This window comes from Cervus elaphus, chromosome 6 (assembly GCF_910594005.1).
Source record: "Cervus elaphus chromosome 6, mCerEla1.1, whole genome shotgun sequence".
Taxonomy (NCBI): domain Eukaryota; kingdom Metazoa; phylum Chordata; class Mammalia; order Artiodactyla; family Cervidae; genus Cervus; species Cervus elaphus.
In genome coordinates, this window is record NC_057820.1 from 24328671 (window position 1) to 24346581 (window position 17911).

General features: G+C 38.5%; 1 protein-coding gene across 2 annotated transcripts in view; it reads left to right on the top strand.

The window, feature by feature from the left end:
* CCNI (cyclin I) overlaps nucleotides 1-17603 on the top strand; it is a 35672-nt gene extending 18069 nt beyond the window's left edge. Inside the window, exons 3-7 of one of the 2 annotated variants that reach the window (XM_043906408.1) lie at nucleotides 4846-4974; nucleotides 7808-7882; nucleotides 8040-8180; nucleotides 8745-8975; nucleotides 16044-17603. In XM_043906408.1, the coding sequence (XP_043762343.1) occupies nucleotides 4846-4974; nucleotides 7808-7882; nucleotides 8040-8180; nucleotides 8745-8975; nucleotides 16044-16487 (1020 nt within the window). In that variant the 3' untranslated portion in view covers nucleotides 16488-17603. The remainder of the gene's footprint in view (nucleotides 1-4845; nucleotides 4975-7807; nucleotides 7883-8039; nucleotides 8181-8744; nucleotides 8976-16043) is intronic. The other variant, XM_043906409.1, reaches the window with a different exon arrangement.
* The last annotated feature ends 308 nt before the right edge of the window (nucleotides 17604-17911 follow it).

Consider the following 17911-nt stretch of genomic DNA (forward strand, 5'->3'; position numbering starts at 1 on the left):
TGTGTTGACATTAGTCCTGTTGACATTAGTTGACTGCAGGTTGACATCAGTCCTGTCCTTCAGAGTAAAGTTCACAGGTTTAAAATACTTCTTTTCCTTGCCTTGCGAGTGATCACCCCCTGCCCTCACTCTTAAGATACAAGGTAGTTGCTGTCTTTGCTCAGAGCCTTGTGTCCTCCCACACTGGGCCAGGTGCCCTTCCAGTGTTCTCCCCGCACCCTGCGCATGCCTCTGCTCTCATGTTACCGTATTTTATTAATGATTTCTGATTGTTTGCCTCATCATGAGGCTTTGCTTTAAACAGGGAGATTTTCATTCTTCATTGTATTCCCGTGGCCTGTCGTATGATCCACACTTAATGTTCATTAATATGAACTCAGTTAAATGTCTTGAGTATCAGATGTTTTCAAATTATTGTTCATAGTCTTAACACCAGTTTGGTGGTGAGATATTAATATAAAACGTTGTAAACCATCTTTGTCTCATTTTGTCGTCAGTGTTTCTTGTGTAGTATTCTAGAGTCAGTCTTTATATAACAAAAGGAATTGACCAGGAGGCAAATATATATGGCAGTTAACCATCATAAATACCAATGATAACTGAGTTTAGAGCTAAATATAAAAATTATGTATGTGTGATTAGTTGGTTTGGCCACAAAGAAATACTTTACTTTTTGGGCCAAAGCTGAAAATTGACAGAAAGAGGAGTTGGAATAAAGGAAACTGGCCAGTGCAATATCAGAGGTTGTAAGGAGCACCTGGCATTGTTCCTTGCAACGCTAAAGAAAACCAAGAGGAAGGAGAGAAGAAATTCTAGTTGAAATACCTATTTGAGGCGATCCATTGTCGAGATGTACAGCCTTTCCTACTTTAATAACTCTTAATACATCTCTCTGTGATAGAGGAATTAATTTCATAAAGTTGATTCTGAGTGATCAGGAAAAAGGTTTAAGCTGTGGTCTCTTTCTGAGGAATGAGATAAATACATTTTTAAGGAGATTTCCATCCAAAATGGTTATTTATGATGGTGAATCCTGCAGTGTTCAACTTAAACCTTTACTTGTCTGGAACTCTCACTTATTGAAAATGGTCTTTTCCTCTAATCACAGAGGCATTTCTGTACTTTTTTGTGTTTACCTGACAGTAGTACTTAACATATATCTGTTCTGTTTATTAGTAAATTAAGTATTACTAGGTTTGTTTTGTTTTTTTATGGTTCCTACAAAACTGGAGAGTAAATAAATACTGCTTTAAAGTATGTACCTTTAAAAAATTAAGCCTAATACCCAAAACTTAAAAATAATATGTAGGAAGATTAAAATGATAATAATCAGTGTTTGTGTAGTAATCTCTAATGAGAAATTCAGATTAATTTCCCCTTCAGTATCCTTTCATCATCTTTAAATGTATATTCATCTTTTGTCCCTAATATCTTTCATTTATTCCTGTTCAGTTTAGTTTTGTCTTTAATGGACTATCAATCTGCTATCATGGCCCATTTAAGATAGTTTAATGTCTGTTTGCTGCCTTAGAAATTCTCTTATTCATACTAAATTTTCTTATTCTTAGGAATTGAGATAACTTAATTCCAAAATTACTATTAGTTTGTAACAGTGTTACCTAAACTTTAAAACCTTAATTTGATTATATAGATTTGTGATGTGATGACATTGTGAAAATTTTATTTAATAAATAAGAGAGTATTGGATATTGATATTAAATGCTGTAACTAGCACACCAAGTTCAAAAGAATCAATTCTTAGGTGCTCAGCCTTCTTTATGGTCCTACTCTTACATCCATATATGACCACTGGAAAAACCTTAGCTTTGACTATATGGACCTTTGTTGGCAAAGTAATGTCTCTGCATTTTAATACGCTGTCTTGGTTTCTCATAGATTTTCTTCCAGGGAGCAAGCGTCTTTTCATTTCATGGCTGTAGTCACCATCTGCAGTGATTCTGCAGCCCAAGAAAATCAGTCTGTCACTGTTTTCATTGTTTCCCCATCTATTTGCCATGAAGTGATGAATCCGGATACCATAATCTTTGTTGAATATTGAGTTTTAAGCCAACTTTCTCACTCTCCTCTTTCAGTTTCATCAAGAGACTCTTCACTTCCTCTTTGCTTTCTGCCATTAGGGTGGTGTCTTCTACGTATCTGAGGTTATTGATATTTCTCCTGGCAATTTTGATTGCAGCTTCTGCTTTATCCAGCCTGGCATTTCGCATGATGTACTCTGCATATAAGTTAAATAAACAGGGTGACTGACAGTAGCCTTGACATTCTCCTTTCCCACTTTGGAACAGTTGTTCCATGTCTGGTTCTAAGTGTTGCTTCTTAACCTGCATACAGGTTTCCCAGGAGGCGTATAAGGTGGTCTGGTATTCCCATCTCTAAGAATTTTCCACAGTTTGTTGTGATCCACACAGTCAAAGGCTTTGGCATATTCAATGAAGCAGAAGTTAGGTGATCTGGAATTCTCTTGCTTTTTTCTAAGATCCAGTAGATGTTGGCAATTTGATCTCTGGTTCCTCTGCCTTTTCTAAATCCAGCTTGAACATCTGGAAGTTCTCAGTTCACATACTGTTGAAGCCTAGCTTGGAGAATTTTGAGCATTACTTTGATAGCATGTGAAATCAGTGCAATTGTGCAGTAGTTTGAACATTCTTTGGCATTGCCTTTGGGATTGGAGTGAAAACTGACTTTTTCCAGTCCTGTGGCCACTGCTGAGATTTCCAAATTTGCTGGCATATTGAGTGCAGCACTTTGACAACATCATCATTTAGGATTTGAAATGGCTCAGCTGGATTTCCATCACCTCCACTAGCTTTGTTCATAGTGATGCTTCCTAAGGCCCACTTGACTTTGCACTCCAAGATGTCTCACTCTAGGTGAGTGATCACACCATCATGGTTATCTGGGTCATGAAGATCTTTTTTGTATAGTTTTTCTGTGTATTCTTGCCACCTCTTCTTAATATCTTCTGCTTCTGTTAGGTTCATACCGTTTCTGTCCTTTATTTTGCTCATCTCTATAGACTTGTGTACTCTGGACATTACATATAAACATGATCATATAATATATGGTCTGTTGTGACTGTCTTCTTTCAGTTAACACATTATTTTCAAGAGTCTTCCATATTATGGCATGTCTGTACTTCATTCTGTTTTAAAACATTTATTTATTTAATTTGACTGCTCTAGGTCTTAGTTGTAGCATGTGAGATCTTAGTTCCAGCATGTGGGATCTAGTTCCCTGACCAAGAATTGAACTTGGGCTCTTACATTGGGAGCTCAAAGTCTTAGCCACTGGACTACCAGGAAAATCCCAGCACTTTATTCTTTTTTCTTGATGAATAACATTTCATTGTATGATAAATCACACTTTATTTATATCCATTCATCAGTTGATGGGCATTTGGGTTGTTTCTGCTTCTTAACTATTGTGAATAGTTACTGCTGTAAACATTAGTGTACAAATACTTGTTTGAATACTTGTTTGAAATTCTTTTTGGTATATACCTAGGAGTGGAATTGCTGGGTCATATGATAATTCTGTGTTTAAACTTCTGAGGAGCTGCTAGATTGTTTTCTGAAGTAACCGTATCATCTTTCATTCCTACCAGGTGAATGAATGAGAGTTCTTATTTCTCCATATCCTTGCCAGAATTTGTTATTATTAACTTTTTTGATTGTAGTCATTTTCCTGGGTGAGAGGAGATACTACCTTTTGATTTTGATTTGCATTGCCCTGGTACGTAATAATGTTGAGCATCTTTTCAAGTGCTCATTGGCGAACTGCATATTTTCTTTGGAGAAATATCTGTTTAGACCCTTTGCTCATTTTAACATTTGGTTTCTATCTCTGTTAAACTGTAAGGAGTCTTTGCATATTCTAGATATAAGTACCTAATTAGATATATGATTTACAAACATTTTCTTCATTTTGTGAGGAACCATTTCACTCTTCCCCTCCTCTACATATTGTTTGCTTTTGAAAAGCTGAAGATCAATAAAGATGTTTGCTTAGTTATGACTCTGACAATAACTAAGTCAACTTTGTACTCCATAACCAGGTTATACGAGGTTTATATTTTCTGTAGTTATACTGGAATGACCTAAGTGATAAATTAAGAAAAGAAGTACTTGGAACATTTTTAATTCTTTGATTTCACATTAAAAAAGAGCAATGCTTCATTTACCTTAAAAACTGCATGAATGACTCAGTTATTTATTTACCAAAGTAGCAGAAGGGTATATTTGTAAAGCAATTTGAAGTGAGCTGTCTCGGGTATCAACTTTCGGGTGATAGCTTTTTTTTGCTGGTTGAAATATTTATTACTGTGTTATATCAGGGTGGGGTTCTTAACTGGGGCCAGTTTTGCTCACCAGGCGACATTTGGAAATGTCTGGAGATATTTGGGTTGTTGTACTGGAGAAGTATCTAGCATCTACCTAGCTTCACTGGTGGCTCAGACGGTAAAGAATCCGCCTGCAATGCAGGAGACCTGGGTTGAGAAGATTCCCTGGAGAAGGAAATGGCAGCCCACTCCAGTATTCTTGCCTGGAGCATCCCATGGACAGAGGAGCCTAGCTGGCTACAGTCCACGGGGTCCCAAAGAGTCAGATACGACTGAGCGACTAAACACAGCACAGCAACTAATACATAAGGTTTTGTCTTCCTTTATCTCGTTTGTTAGATTTTGAATAAACTTAAAAACATTTCCTAACATGTAGACACATATTCCATAGCATTTGCTAACCTTTTATAAGTGAGAATTGCAAATATATCTTGATGATAACTTGAAACTTGTTTTATTTTTATTTTTTAATTGTTCCCTTATAGAACGTTTCTCCATCCCAGAGAGATGAAGTGATTCAGTGGTTGGCCAAACTCAAGTACCAATTCAACCTTTACCCAGAAACATTTGCTCTGGCTAGCAGTCTTTTGGACAGGTTCTTAGCTACTGTAAAGGTAAATATTCTAGAATATACTTACATACAACTTCTGTTTTAATGGTTTATATGCTGCACCAGGGGCAAATAGTAGAACATTCTTCAAGGTGGAAAGGAGTGGAAAACCTTCTTAAAGATAACATATATATCTGTAACAAGACATGATGTCTTCTGTTATTGCTTTAAGTCTTCAGAAATGTTTCTGATTATATTCTGTAATTCTCTTTTGCCTGTAAGTATTCGTAGCTTACACTTAACCAGTGAAATTTTTGATCTCTTTCTTTTAATGCAAACCATATAGCATTGGTAGAGAGTTTAGTCATCTTTTTTAACACATTGAATACTAGTTGTGAATAGTGAATCAGACTAGAAAAGTATAATAAGCCTATTGTATACTTTTCTGTCACTACTTAGTTATTGAATATCTTTTTTGTAGTTTTCTGAACAGCATATAAGTACTTAGCAGCATACATTTGGAGTATAACAAGATGAAAACTGAACTGTTTTACATAACTTTGGTGTATTTTTGTTCAGTGGCAGCATTACAGATAAGTTTTATGTTATCCCTATTGGTATAATATATCATTGGTTGTGTGATGTGAAATTGGTCATGGTATGCCCTTAGCAGATTTAAAGCAGAAAGTCAGCATTTATTCAATAGCAAGACATGAAAAAAGAAAAGCAATTCAGTTATTGTTTGTATCCCTAGGAATATATATGTTGCAGGAACTATGTGTTCAGTGCTGAGGGTACTGTATTTTTTGTTATTTAGTATAACAGATAGAAGCCAAAGAATTTATGGAGTGGGAGAATTTGGTTGGCCACTCAGTTACCTTTTTATGTTTCAGACTTCTATTTTTGAGAGACTTAAATTGTGATGATCCTAATCGCCTGAAGTCTGGGTTAACTCTGAGATGCCAACAGTTATTTCAGCATCAAGTCCTCCTCCCTTCTCCCTGTTCCCCTACTCTAGCTAAGTTCCCTTTCACAGAGAAGGATACCTTGGGTCCTGATGTTACTAGCATCAGATGCTTACTTAGAGATGGCTAATCTATATTGAAACAATTCATCTAAAATGTATTCATAGTTTAAAGGTGCTTAAAGCAGACAGTAAAAGGATTGCAACAAGAATGGAGCCCCAAGTCCAGCTGTGCAGAAAAAGGTCCTATGAACTTCTTTAAAAGCACAGACCTTGGGCCCTGTCCCAGACCTGCTAAATCTGAATCTCTAGTAGGTGAAATCTGGATATCTTTATTTAAGTAAAGAAATTACATAGATGATTCTGATGTACATCTAGGATTGAAAATTACTGTTTGTTTAACCAAAAAAACCCCCACATATTTGCTGTTGGGATTCTTTGTAGTACTAAATTTATTATTGGTGCCCTTGATTTGGGGGTTTCATTGCCTTCCCAAAGTTGCTAACTGTTGGACTGTCTGTAATGAACTCTGATTTCCTCAAGGATTTGGGGTTGATATGTTGTTACACATGGAGAAATAAGAGAACCTGAAAAACTGTCAGAGCCACAGGATGTGACTTCACTTTCTGGATCACTTGTTGGTATCTCTGTTAACCTCTGAGACTGTTTCCTCATCTGTAAAGCAAGATAAAACATTTATGGCAATGCTTTCTAAACCATAATATTCTGATTAATATTAATAATTACTTTAAAATATTGATAGAATTGAACTGGCTTTTATTTCTCATATGGGCTTCCTTGGTGGTTCAAACGATAAAGAATCTGCCTGCAATGCAGGAGACCTGAGTTCTATCCCAGGTTGGGAAGATCCCATAGAGAAGGGAATGGCAACCCACTCTAGTATTATTCTTCCCTGGAGAATTCCATGGACAGAGGGTCCTGGTGGACTACAGTTCATGGGGTGCAAAGAGTCGGACATAACCGAGCAAGGAACACTTTATTCTTATATAGGAAGAGGAATGGAAGATTCCTAGGCTGTGTGCCACTTATACTGAGGCATTGGTTGTTGGCTGGCCTATTATTAAATAATTAATCAAGGCTAAACTATCATGATTATTCATTTGGCCACACCATACAGCTGTGGGATCTTAGTACCCCAACCAGGGATTGAACCCAGGACACAGCAGTGAAGGCGCCAAATCCTGATCACCGGACCTCCAGGGAAATCCCTGTCCTGATTATTTAAAACTCGATTGGCAAACTCTTACTCTACCAGTAGGGTAGAAAGTTATTATAGATAAGGAAAACAGGCAAACTTGAGCCCTCCTAAGGTTGTCAAATCCAAGAAAGATTTTTCCCCACCTTGATTGATTCTGTATATATTTAGGAGCCTTTCATTCTTATCATGGAATTTGAATATATAATTTTTTTGGTGAACATTTAATTAGAAAATTTAATTTGCTAGCATGTTGTCACTTTGTAAAGTATGTAAAATATATTCATAGCCTTCATTTAATATTCCTTTTTTAATTCCCTTAACACCTCGTATGTTAATCTTAACTGATATGACAGATAAAGAGAATAAAACCAGCTTTAAAAATACACAAATATATTCTTAATTGGGAGAATTTTATAAGTAAAAAAAAAAGTCTTCTAAAATCAAGCTCACCTCTGATGGATAGAAATTAGCTTTGGCTAACCAGCATTGGTTGAACTTACAAAGGAATGATCTTAGTATTTCCGTAGAGTATGTAATATGGCTGGGGTTATAAGTTATCTCTGATCCTAGAAAGCAGTGAATGAGACCCAGATTAATCTGAATTCCACAGGGTTGTGTGCATACTTGCCTCATCTGCATATCTAGTTTCAAAAAATAAACTCTTAACTTTTTGACAAATCACTGAAGTTGCTTTTTCTCTTTTCCCCGTTTTAGGCCCACCCAAAATACCTGAGTTGTATTGCAATCAGCTGTTTTTTCCTGGCTGCCAAGACTGTTGAGGAAGACGAGGTAACTATTTTCAAGATTATTCGTGTCTCTTTGTTGAAAGTTTTGTTTATTAGCTGTTTATTAGCTTGTTTTCTGTTTACCAAAACTAAAACTGAAAAAATGAGTTTATTTTTTTCTGTCCTGCCCTCCCTGGCTCCTTCCCTTTTGCTTTGTATAGAGAATCCCAGTACTGAAGGTGTTGGCAAGAGACAGTTTCTGTGGCTGTTCTTCATCTGAAATTCTGCGGATGGAGAGAATTATTCTGGATAAGTTGAATTGGGATCTTCACACTGCCACACCATTGGATTTTCTTCACATTGTAAATTCACCTGAAGTCTTTCCGTTTCCTACTTGAGTATATAGTCCTATTTTAGTAACTGGAACAGTAGATTGCCCACTCTCTTGGTGGGGGCGGGGAGCTGCACTGAGTCTTTGTGGCTGCCCGGGCTTTTCTCTAGTTTCGGGGAGCAGGGGCTGTGGAGCATGTGGGCTCAGTCGTTGCAGCTCCCGGGCTGCAGAGCACCGGCTCAGTAGTTCTGGCGCACGGGCTTAGGTGCTCCACAGCATGTGGGGTCTTCCCAGATCAGAGATCAAACCCACGTCTCCTGCACTGGCAGGCAGATTCTTTACCCCTGAGCCAGCAGGGAAGTCCTTTTTTGTTGTTGTTGTTCTGATTTTTAGGAAAAGGAAAATTACTGCAATTAGCCAAGAAAAAATTAGAAATTAAGATATAGATCAAATCACTGAAGCTAAAATTGCAAACTTAGAAATTAAGTAATACCTGAGGAGGTTACATCAACTTCTGTACATAGCTTATCTAGACACTTAAGTAACTAGAATGATGTTCTTGTGATTTTAATTTTAATTTTTTATTTTTTTTTAGTTCCATGCCATTGCAGTGTCAACTAGGCCTCAGTTACTTTTTAGTTTGCCCAGTCTGAGCCCATCTCAACATTTGGCATTCCTTACCAAGCAGTTACTTCACTGTATGGCCTGCAGCCAACTTCTGCAGTTCAAAGGATCCATGCTTGCCCTGGCGATGGTTAGTCTGGAAATGGAGAAACTCATTCCTGATTGGCTTCCTCTTACAATTGAGCTGCTTCAGAAAGCACAGGTAGGTGTCAGTCTAATGAAACGGCATTCATCTTTCTCTTACTGGGAAAACAGGGTTAGCAGATAGTTACAAAACTAAGAGATATTTTAATCTTGTAATGGCAGCTCATTTTTAAGGGCAGACAAAGTATTATTACACCCTTTATTAAATGTATGGGTTAGATGTCTTTTTTCTTTTTTAAAGCCTAGACAGTATTTTCTTGATTCTTTTCACCCCTCACTCTAGGTGGTGGTGGTTGTTTAGTCACTAAGTTGTGTCCAGCTTCTTTGCGACCCCATGGATTGCAGCACCAGGCTTTCCTGTCCTTCACTGTCTCCCGGAGTTTGCTCAGAATTCATGTCCACTGAGTCGGTGATGCTGTCTAACCATCTAACCTTCTAGGTTGCTGAAAATCTTAATCTTAAAAGGTTACTAAGATTCTTGCTAATATATTTTCCATTGGTTTTGTATGAAGAAACTTCCTACCTATTAGGTTTCATTACAGTACTTCTGTAGTTTACTCGTTTTTTAAAAAAGATAAGGCAAAAACATAAACTGCAAGAAGTTGCTTTTTAGACAAGCAGATAATTTATTGTTGGCTGGAGAAGGAAGTATTTGGCAAATATAAAGTATATTCCTGAAGTTCTAGGACTTTCTGAAGTAGTTGCCTAAGGTTGGTGAGTAGCTTTATCTGCAAATTGATATAAAATGTCTGAGCTTAGTTAAAATTTTATCAACTATCTATATAAAAACTAAAAATTTAGCGGAGAAAATTATCATTCAAATGAAAATTTGAAACTCAAATGAAAAATTAGTAATGGTTACTCTGTTAGCAACTATTGGAGAGGATCCTTACTGGTTCTGTTCATGTCACTAAATGGAACCTACGAGATTTATTAAATTTTATTTAGAGAAGAGGCTGCTAAATTCTGAGCTTAAAAACATTATGTAATATAAAACCAACTTCAGCAAACAGCTGCAATCTTTGAGCTGATAAAACTTATTAAAGAATTCTATAAAAGAAAAATGAGAATAATATTTGAATTTGGTATTTTGTAAGACAGTTATAGTTGATAGATACAAGCCATAAAAGCTAACAGACAAAAAAAAAGTTAGCAGACATAGAAAATATATTTCAGGGCAGCCTCTCAGCTCTGAGAATTTCATGCTTTCGTTTGTGAGCAGAGAAGGGCTGTCTTTTCATAAAAAGAATGATGATGGTGGTCAGAGCAATATATCAACTATGTGTTTTATTCTGTTTTAGCATAGCTCAGCTTGTTCTCCCTCCCTGGACACATGATGCTAGTGTAATACAGGCTATTTATCCTTACAAGGAGATACCTTCTTTTACTTGCATGTTAGATTGAAATAATTGAGAAATGTTTTTTTCTATTGAAATAATGCTACAGTGAAAATAAACCCTGGGAGATAGTTGCTATTTAGTGAGAATTTTTAGAAACTAACATCAAAAACTACCACTTAAGTGAATAGTGTGACACAGAGCACTTACTCTGCCTCCCTTGAGTGTTGGGAAAGGAAGTTGAATGTTAATCATTTACATTAGACTGTGGAAGTGGGGAAGGGACATTAAGAGAAACTCCTACATTTTCCATGTTTACTGGAATGAAGGACTTATCTCTAAATGCCTCCATGACTGTGCTGTTTCTAAGTTAGTGCAGAGAAGATTTGCTATATGAGGAGTTACTAGCACTGAGAAAGGACAAGCTTTGAACTATAAATAATAAGAATATTGTAAATAGCACGTATATTCTGTAGCTTTGATGGCTTGTTCTCTATTGAAGAACAGTAGAGAATCTGCTTATTTATTATAAGCTTTCTGGTGCTGAAAGAAAGTGTTCACCAAACTGTTCTCCCCAAGTATTATTATAAGCTTGGAATTTGAAGGAACCTTCTTAAAAATCAGATCATTCAACTCCTTTATTTTATAGCTGCAGCCCAAAGAACTTGGGACTTTCTCAGAGACACACAAAACTTAGTAGTAAAGAAAACTGGAAAAACCCCAGTGCTTTATCTATACCATAAAAATCTTGAAGATTGCAGTCCAGTGGTTTTCAGAGTTTTCTTTAGAAATAGAACTCTTCCTCACTCCCCTCCCCCCAAATCTTGTACACACACAATCCCAAAATCCTAAGTAGTGAACTATTACTTTGTAATATGTGTTTGGGGCAGAAACCTATCAGATGCAGTCCTATTCAACATGGCCTCTTCCCTTTCATAAGCTGTTTGGACATAGTTTGAAAACGACTATTCCAGTCTCTCATATATGTATATAGTTATGTTACATTTATTGAGAAATCTATGGTCAAGGCATTGGGGCTACAGTGATTCCAAAAAAAGTCTCTGCTCCGTGTAGTAGTCAAGTTATAATGAGGAAGACAGTTAAAAACACACGTGAGATCACAGAACTTCAGAGTTTGAGACCTGGTCTTAGCAATTCTCTGAGATCCTAGTGGCCCAAGTCTGGGCTTAGTTGCTCAGTTGTCTCCACCTCTTTGCAACCACATGGACTGTAGCCTACCAGGCTCCTCTCTCTATGGGATTCTCCAGGCAAGAATACTGGAGTGGGCAGCCATTGCCTTCTCCAGGCCCAAATATGAGTGGCTCTTTATTCTTGAAGACTCAGTTATCTTTGCTAAGTTCACCTCTGTTCACATAGGAACACCAAGTCTGGTATCTTTGTAATTAGACCTGTGACAAAGCCATAGTAATATCAGATACGCCTCCTGGATTTCTGGTTGTTGTATAGGAAGTTCTTGCATCAGATTGGTAAGATGGTGCCAGAATTACTTCTGACGTGTTTCCCAGTGTCGTGGTTTGAGAGGACTGCTGTTGGTCCATCACAGGCATCCATGCTGTGAGGGGGCCCATTGTCACCAGCTCTGCCTATGTCCCCTCTGGACTTCAGACAAAGTACAGGGGGTGCTTCCTGGCTTGAAAGGCAAGCTTTCTCCTGTCTCTTCTGGTCCCCTCGCCCGGCGTTACTGCCTCCATCACCACCCCTCTTCTCTCTTGTGCTGCCTGTTGGTCATCATTCTGAGCTGGCTAACCCTTTCTTCTTACTCCTCTGATTGCTCTGCTTCTGTGGCTGTACTCATGTTCTCCTCTTTCTGATTGATGCAGTCGGCCTTGTATCTCAGGATGTTAAATCTCCCCAGATAGCATGGTGGTCTTCCTGTCCCTAACCAAGGTCCCTAGTCAAAGTATACGTTTACCTCTGTGGTGCAGTGTAAGAGTATGGAGTTCAAGAAGCAGACCCTCCCCACCAGGGTCTTCTAGTCCTTCTTGAGGGTGCCTCGAGTCTGACTCCTTATGGCACTGGGTATTTACAGGGCTTTATGCTATCCACTGAACCTAATGGGTCCATCTGAATCAGTTACATCATGCTATTCCGATCCCCCTTTTCCCATCAGTAACCTGTTCGGATGTCTGCTCTGTAAACGTTCAAGGCTATTTGCCTTACCTCCTTGGTGAGACGAATTACAGTTCTGTTTGTTTTTCTAGCAAGGTATACTTCAAAATAGTTACCATATTTGAATTGGGGGAGATGGTCCTCTTGAAAAATAACAATAAATGTTCTCTTGACACTCTGCAAATAGAACATGTTCATTTTAAATCATTCTCTGACAGAGAACTTGTCTGGTGTCTAAAGTTGCAGTAATTCCAGTATATATGCTTATTTTGTTTCCTCCACTGTATCTCAGCAAGGGCCTTATTATTTTATTTTCTTAGAACAAACTCGGGTTGCAGTAGAAGGAATTTATGTTGATGCATTACTTTGGACAGAGGATTTAACTTGGGTGGACCATCATTAACTGGTCTGTGTGTGTGTGCATGCTCAGTCATGTCCAGTGCTTTCTGACCCCGTGGATATAGCCTGCCAGGCTCCTCTGTCCATGGAACTTACAGGCAGTACTGAAGTTGGTTGCCATTTCCTACTGCAAGGGATCTTCCCGACCCAGGGATCAAACCTGCCTCTTGCATTGGCATTGGCAGGCGGATTCTTTACCACTGCACCACCTGCGAAGCTTCATTAGGTGGTATTAGTTTGCAAAACCTTCAGTGTGTTTCTAGCTCCATTTTCTGCCAGTCCTCACTAAATATAACTCCCTATTTACTTACTACTTCCACAGAGAAAGTTTTTAGTGACACAGTCTTTTTACTTGAAAAACATGTTTTTTTTTCAGGCTGCTTCTGTGGTACTATGCCGGGTGACTAAGGCATTAGAATATTTGTGATATTTTTACTTTTCTAGGCCATTAAGTGTCATTCAGTTGTTGAAGTTTACAACTGAATACACAATAAACTGGGTACTTACTTTTTAGAAGTAATTTTTTTTTACACTGTAGTCTTCTTTCCATGTCTGAATTCCTTTTTCTCTGTTACCTCTCTTGTAGGCTATTTGAGGAAGTGGGGTCCTGGCCTAGAGTGCCAGGTGCCTTAAAGAACTCGAAGCCCCATCCCTTTCCTGTGCACTTTGTTCCACTGTCTTTGTTTTTGTTTTTAATCTGGCTGCACTAGGTCTTATTTGCGGCATGTGGGATCTAATTCCTTCACCAGGGATCGAACCCAGGCCTCCTGCATTGGGAGCACAGAGTCTTTTTAGCCACTGGAGCACCAGGGAAGTCCCATTCCGCTGTTTTTAGCATGGCTTAGCTCATTTCACATCCCTGGGACATGATAAGCCATAGCCTACAGTTATAATCTTGAAAGTTATAATTTTTTTTAAGAGGAAAAGAAATTCAAATACTAGTTAATAATATCTTGCCTGTTAGGGTGTTAGCCTTTCAAACTAGGGGAAAAATTGGTGAACAAAATAGATATGAAAAATGGTCATTTTCATATATAGTTTCTGGTAATTTCAGACATTGTTACATTTGTACATGATGACTAACACTAGCCTTTCATCTTTGGATACTCTGCTGGGTAACAAGTAATGAGTTTATTTTAATGCATTTTATGATTATTTTAAAATTTCTGGCCACACCACCCTGTGGCATGTGGGACCTTAGTTCCCCAACCGGGGATTGAACTGTCACCCCCTGCGTGGGAAGGTGGAGTCTTAACACTAGACTGCAGGAGAAGTTCCAGCAAGGAGTATATTTAGAGATAAAAATAGTTTTGACACCAAATATGTTCTTGCAGAGCATGTTATTTTCCTTTATTTTCTCTGTGGTTTTGCAAAGTCATACTGTGTGCTACAGGGTTTTTTTTAGGTGTGAATAAGAATTGGTTGAGAAATGTCCAACGATACCTGTAGAATACATAAGCCTGGAAAGTGATCCCTGGTAGTTAGTCAAGATAGACTTCTGGAGGTGATGGCAGTTAGCCAGACCTGGAAGGAATACATGATACAGTTTCAATGTGAGGATGAGCAAGGGTAGTGTAAGAAAGGGCAAGGTTTGTGCAGAGTAGAGAGCATGTTTGTTTGGCAGGAGCACAGAGCACAGATTGGGGTGTGTCAGGAGGGAGTAAGGCTGGAAAGGCTTCCCAGGTGGCGCAGGGGTAGAGAATATGCCTGCCAATGCAGGAGACTCACGTTCCATCCCTGAGTCAGGAAGATCCCCTGGGAAAGAAAATGGCAACCCACTCCAGTATTCTTGCGTGAAAAGTTCCGTGGACAGAGGAGCCTGGGGGCTACAGCCCGTGGAGTTGCAAAGAGTCAGATATGACTGAGCACACAGCTCACACAAGACGAAAAGAAGGTTGGGTCAGATTGTGGAGAGCCTTCTTAACACCAAACTAAAGAAGTTAGATCATTTCTGGTAGGCACCTGGGGTGCTGAGGAATTAATTTAAATAGGGAGAAATATGTGCTGTAAAATAATTTTGACTAAAGCTATAATTGTAGGGAAAGTAAGGCAGAATGAGACTTTATCACAAGATTTTGAAGGCCTTCCATGTACAGTCATTGGTGCTAGAAACTTAAGAAATAAAAATGGATATGATGCAGTGGCTGCCTCTTGGGATCTTGTAGTCTGTAGTAGAAAAGCATAAATGGTTAAATAGACTATTCTAATATAGTGTGGTAAGTATGATAACAGATTGATACAAAAACAGATGATCCTGGGATTTGGGGTTTGGGAGGGATAAGGGAAATCAGGGGTGGCTTCAAAAAGGATTGATACCTGAATTATCCTGAAGGATAAGGAGGAGTTAGTGAAACTTCCTCATTAAACAAAAATCTTAGCAAAAATGTTTTCTGCTAGTGCTGTCAAGCCTGCTGTTTGCTACAGAAATACAACTTGTCAAAGGTTCTCATTAACTCTGTTTAAAAAAAAGAAAGTTGTTCAAAATTCTTAAGCCAGACAGCCGTCCCTTATTTAAATTTTTTCTTGCCTCTGGCTGCTTCTCTAAATTCTTAATGGATTTTGTTTATCTATACACTGAATGTGTTAGTCACTTAATTGTGTCTGACTCTTTGCAACCCCATGAACTGTAGCCCACCAGGCTCCTCTGTCCGTGGGATTCTCCAGGCAAGAATACTGGAGTAGGTTGCCATTTCCTTCTCCAGGGAATCTTCTTGACCCAGAGATTGAACCCGGGTCTTCTGCATTGCAGGCAGATTGTTCACTGTTAGAGCCCAAAGGGAGTATATGTATATGTGTGTGTGTCTGTGTATATACACACACATATATAATATGTATCTTTATAATATATATAAGAGGGAGTATATATATAAATATATTATCTGTATGTTGGTCTTCACTAAAGAGGTTGGAGGAGGCAAAGAGGGTGAGGTGAAAGGCCTTCTGGACAGGGGAGATAGCTTGAACAAAAAGCAGATGTTGGATGTATCTCAGTGAAAAAAAGAGAGTAATTTCTGCTTTCATGAAGCTGTCCAGCATATAATTGCAAATACAGAATTCAAGTTCCAAAGTGGTTTATATTGTAAATACAGATCTGGACACAAATTCTAAAAACGATGGGTTAGGCTGGCGAATTAGATGAGTTGGTGGTAAAAGATGTGAGGAGAGAAGCCTTGGGGGACAGAGGGCATGAGGAGAAAAAGTGGCTAGCAGAAATGACAGAGCCACCTCCATTGATTATTTTTTCTTCTCCCCTGGCTCAGATGGATAGCTCCCAGCTGATCCACTGTCGGGAGCTTGTGGCACATCACCTTTCTACTCTGCAGTCTTCCCTGCCTCTAAATTCCGTTTATGTCTACCGTCCCCTCAAGCACACCCTGGTGACCTGTGACAGAGGAGTGTTCAGATTACACCCCTCCTCTGTCCCAGGCCCAGACTTCTCCAAGGACAACAGCAAACCAGAAGTGCCAGTCAGAGGTCCAGCAGCCTTCTGCCACCATCTCCCAGCTGCCAATGGGTGCAAGTATGCCTCTGCTAAACGCAAAGTGGAGGAAATGGAAGTGGATGACTTCTACGATGGGATCAAACGGCTCTATAATGAAGAGAACGCCTCAGAAAGTGTGGGTTCTGTGTGTGGCACTGATCTATCACGGCAAGAGGGACAGGCTTCTCCTTGTCCGCCTCTGCAGCCTGTTTCTGTCATGTAGCAGCAAGGGTTAGCTTCAAGTGCAAACTAAGGTAGACGACTCTGGGGAGGGGAGCATGGAAAACCAGGATAAGGCTATGTAAGGTATATATCTTTTCAGGCTGATTTGAAACGAGCCAGAGAAAAAAACCCAGTTGATTTGTATGACTAATTATAATTCAACAATATTTAAGCACTTAAAGACCAAAAAAAAGTCTAAAATTGAGATCAAAAAAATTTTAAGTAAAAAATTCCTTTGTGGTATTTGTCAGTTCTCCCCTTTTCTCTGCTAAACTGTAATGTGTAGGTTGCTTTGTGTCAGAAACTCACGTTCAGTGTTGTTTTTTTAATTCCAAAATTCCTAGCTAGCAAACCTTGTCCCAGAATCCTGATTTAATTTTCCTCTAGCTTTTTGCTTGCTTCTTTGAATACTAAATGAATTTTATGCATGTTGATCTATAGCCTGACTTCCGCTGATGAGGAAACCCTCAAAATTTATTTTTAGCAATTTAGTGAACAAATTATTTCAGTGTGACAGCCATGTTTAATCCATGATTCAAATTTAAATTAATCTGGAAAAGGTACTTCAAAATTGCCCCATATGAATCAGGTGGTAAAAAGGACTCCTGTTACCATTGTTGATTTTTGTCTCCTTTCAGTTTCTAGAGTTTGGAAATAAAATTATTTTCAGTTTTTGTTTATCTTTGAAGCTTAAAGTGGCACGTGATTAAGACACTCTTAGGTTTGTTGAAAGCATTTTTGACATTTGTGTAAAAATTTGTGGTAAAGACTATATCCAGGTGCTCACCAAAGCAGCATGTTAACAACTAAAGTTAGGTTTTTTAAACTGCTCAGTTCACTCATTTATAATCAGCAGGAGAGACTCTAGATGTTGGGGCAGCTCTGTGATTGGGATCTGTAACATGTATTAACTGAATTCAGTGCCCTAGTTTTATGTTAAGCCATTATTAGGATTTTTCTTGATCAGTTAACCCCCTGCCTCCCCAGCCTACCTGTATTTCTCTTAATGACTTCTGGATTCTGAGCTCCCTGTGCAGTCTAAAGAAGGTATTGCAGTCAGAACCATGTACTGATGATAAAAGCCACTGGTAGCAATAAACGTTGTCCTTAACCTTTTTATGTTTTTTTCCTGCTTGTGAAGAGGTACAAATTCTTGATGGTTTAGCGCTGCTATTTCAACTACAGAAGATGACAAAAATACTAATATGCTTGCAGAAAATAAAACATAAAGGGGGGATTTAAATGTGACTGAGTTTAGGGTTTGACATAATTTTTCCTTTCTAACATTTTCTAACTGGTGGACTGTGACCTTCCAAACAGTAATTTCTTAGCTTAAGGAACTGGGAGGGCAGGCATTTCCCATGTCTAGATAACCTGTCTTTTTTTAACCCACTGATTTTGCTCTGGTTTAGCAGAGCACAAGTA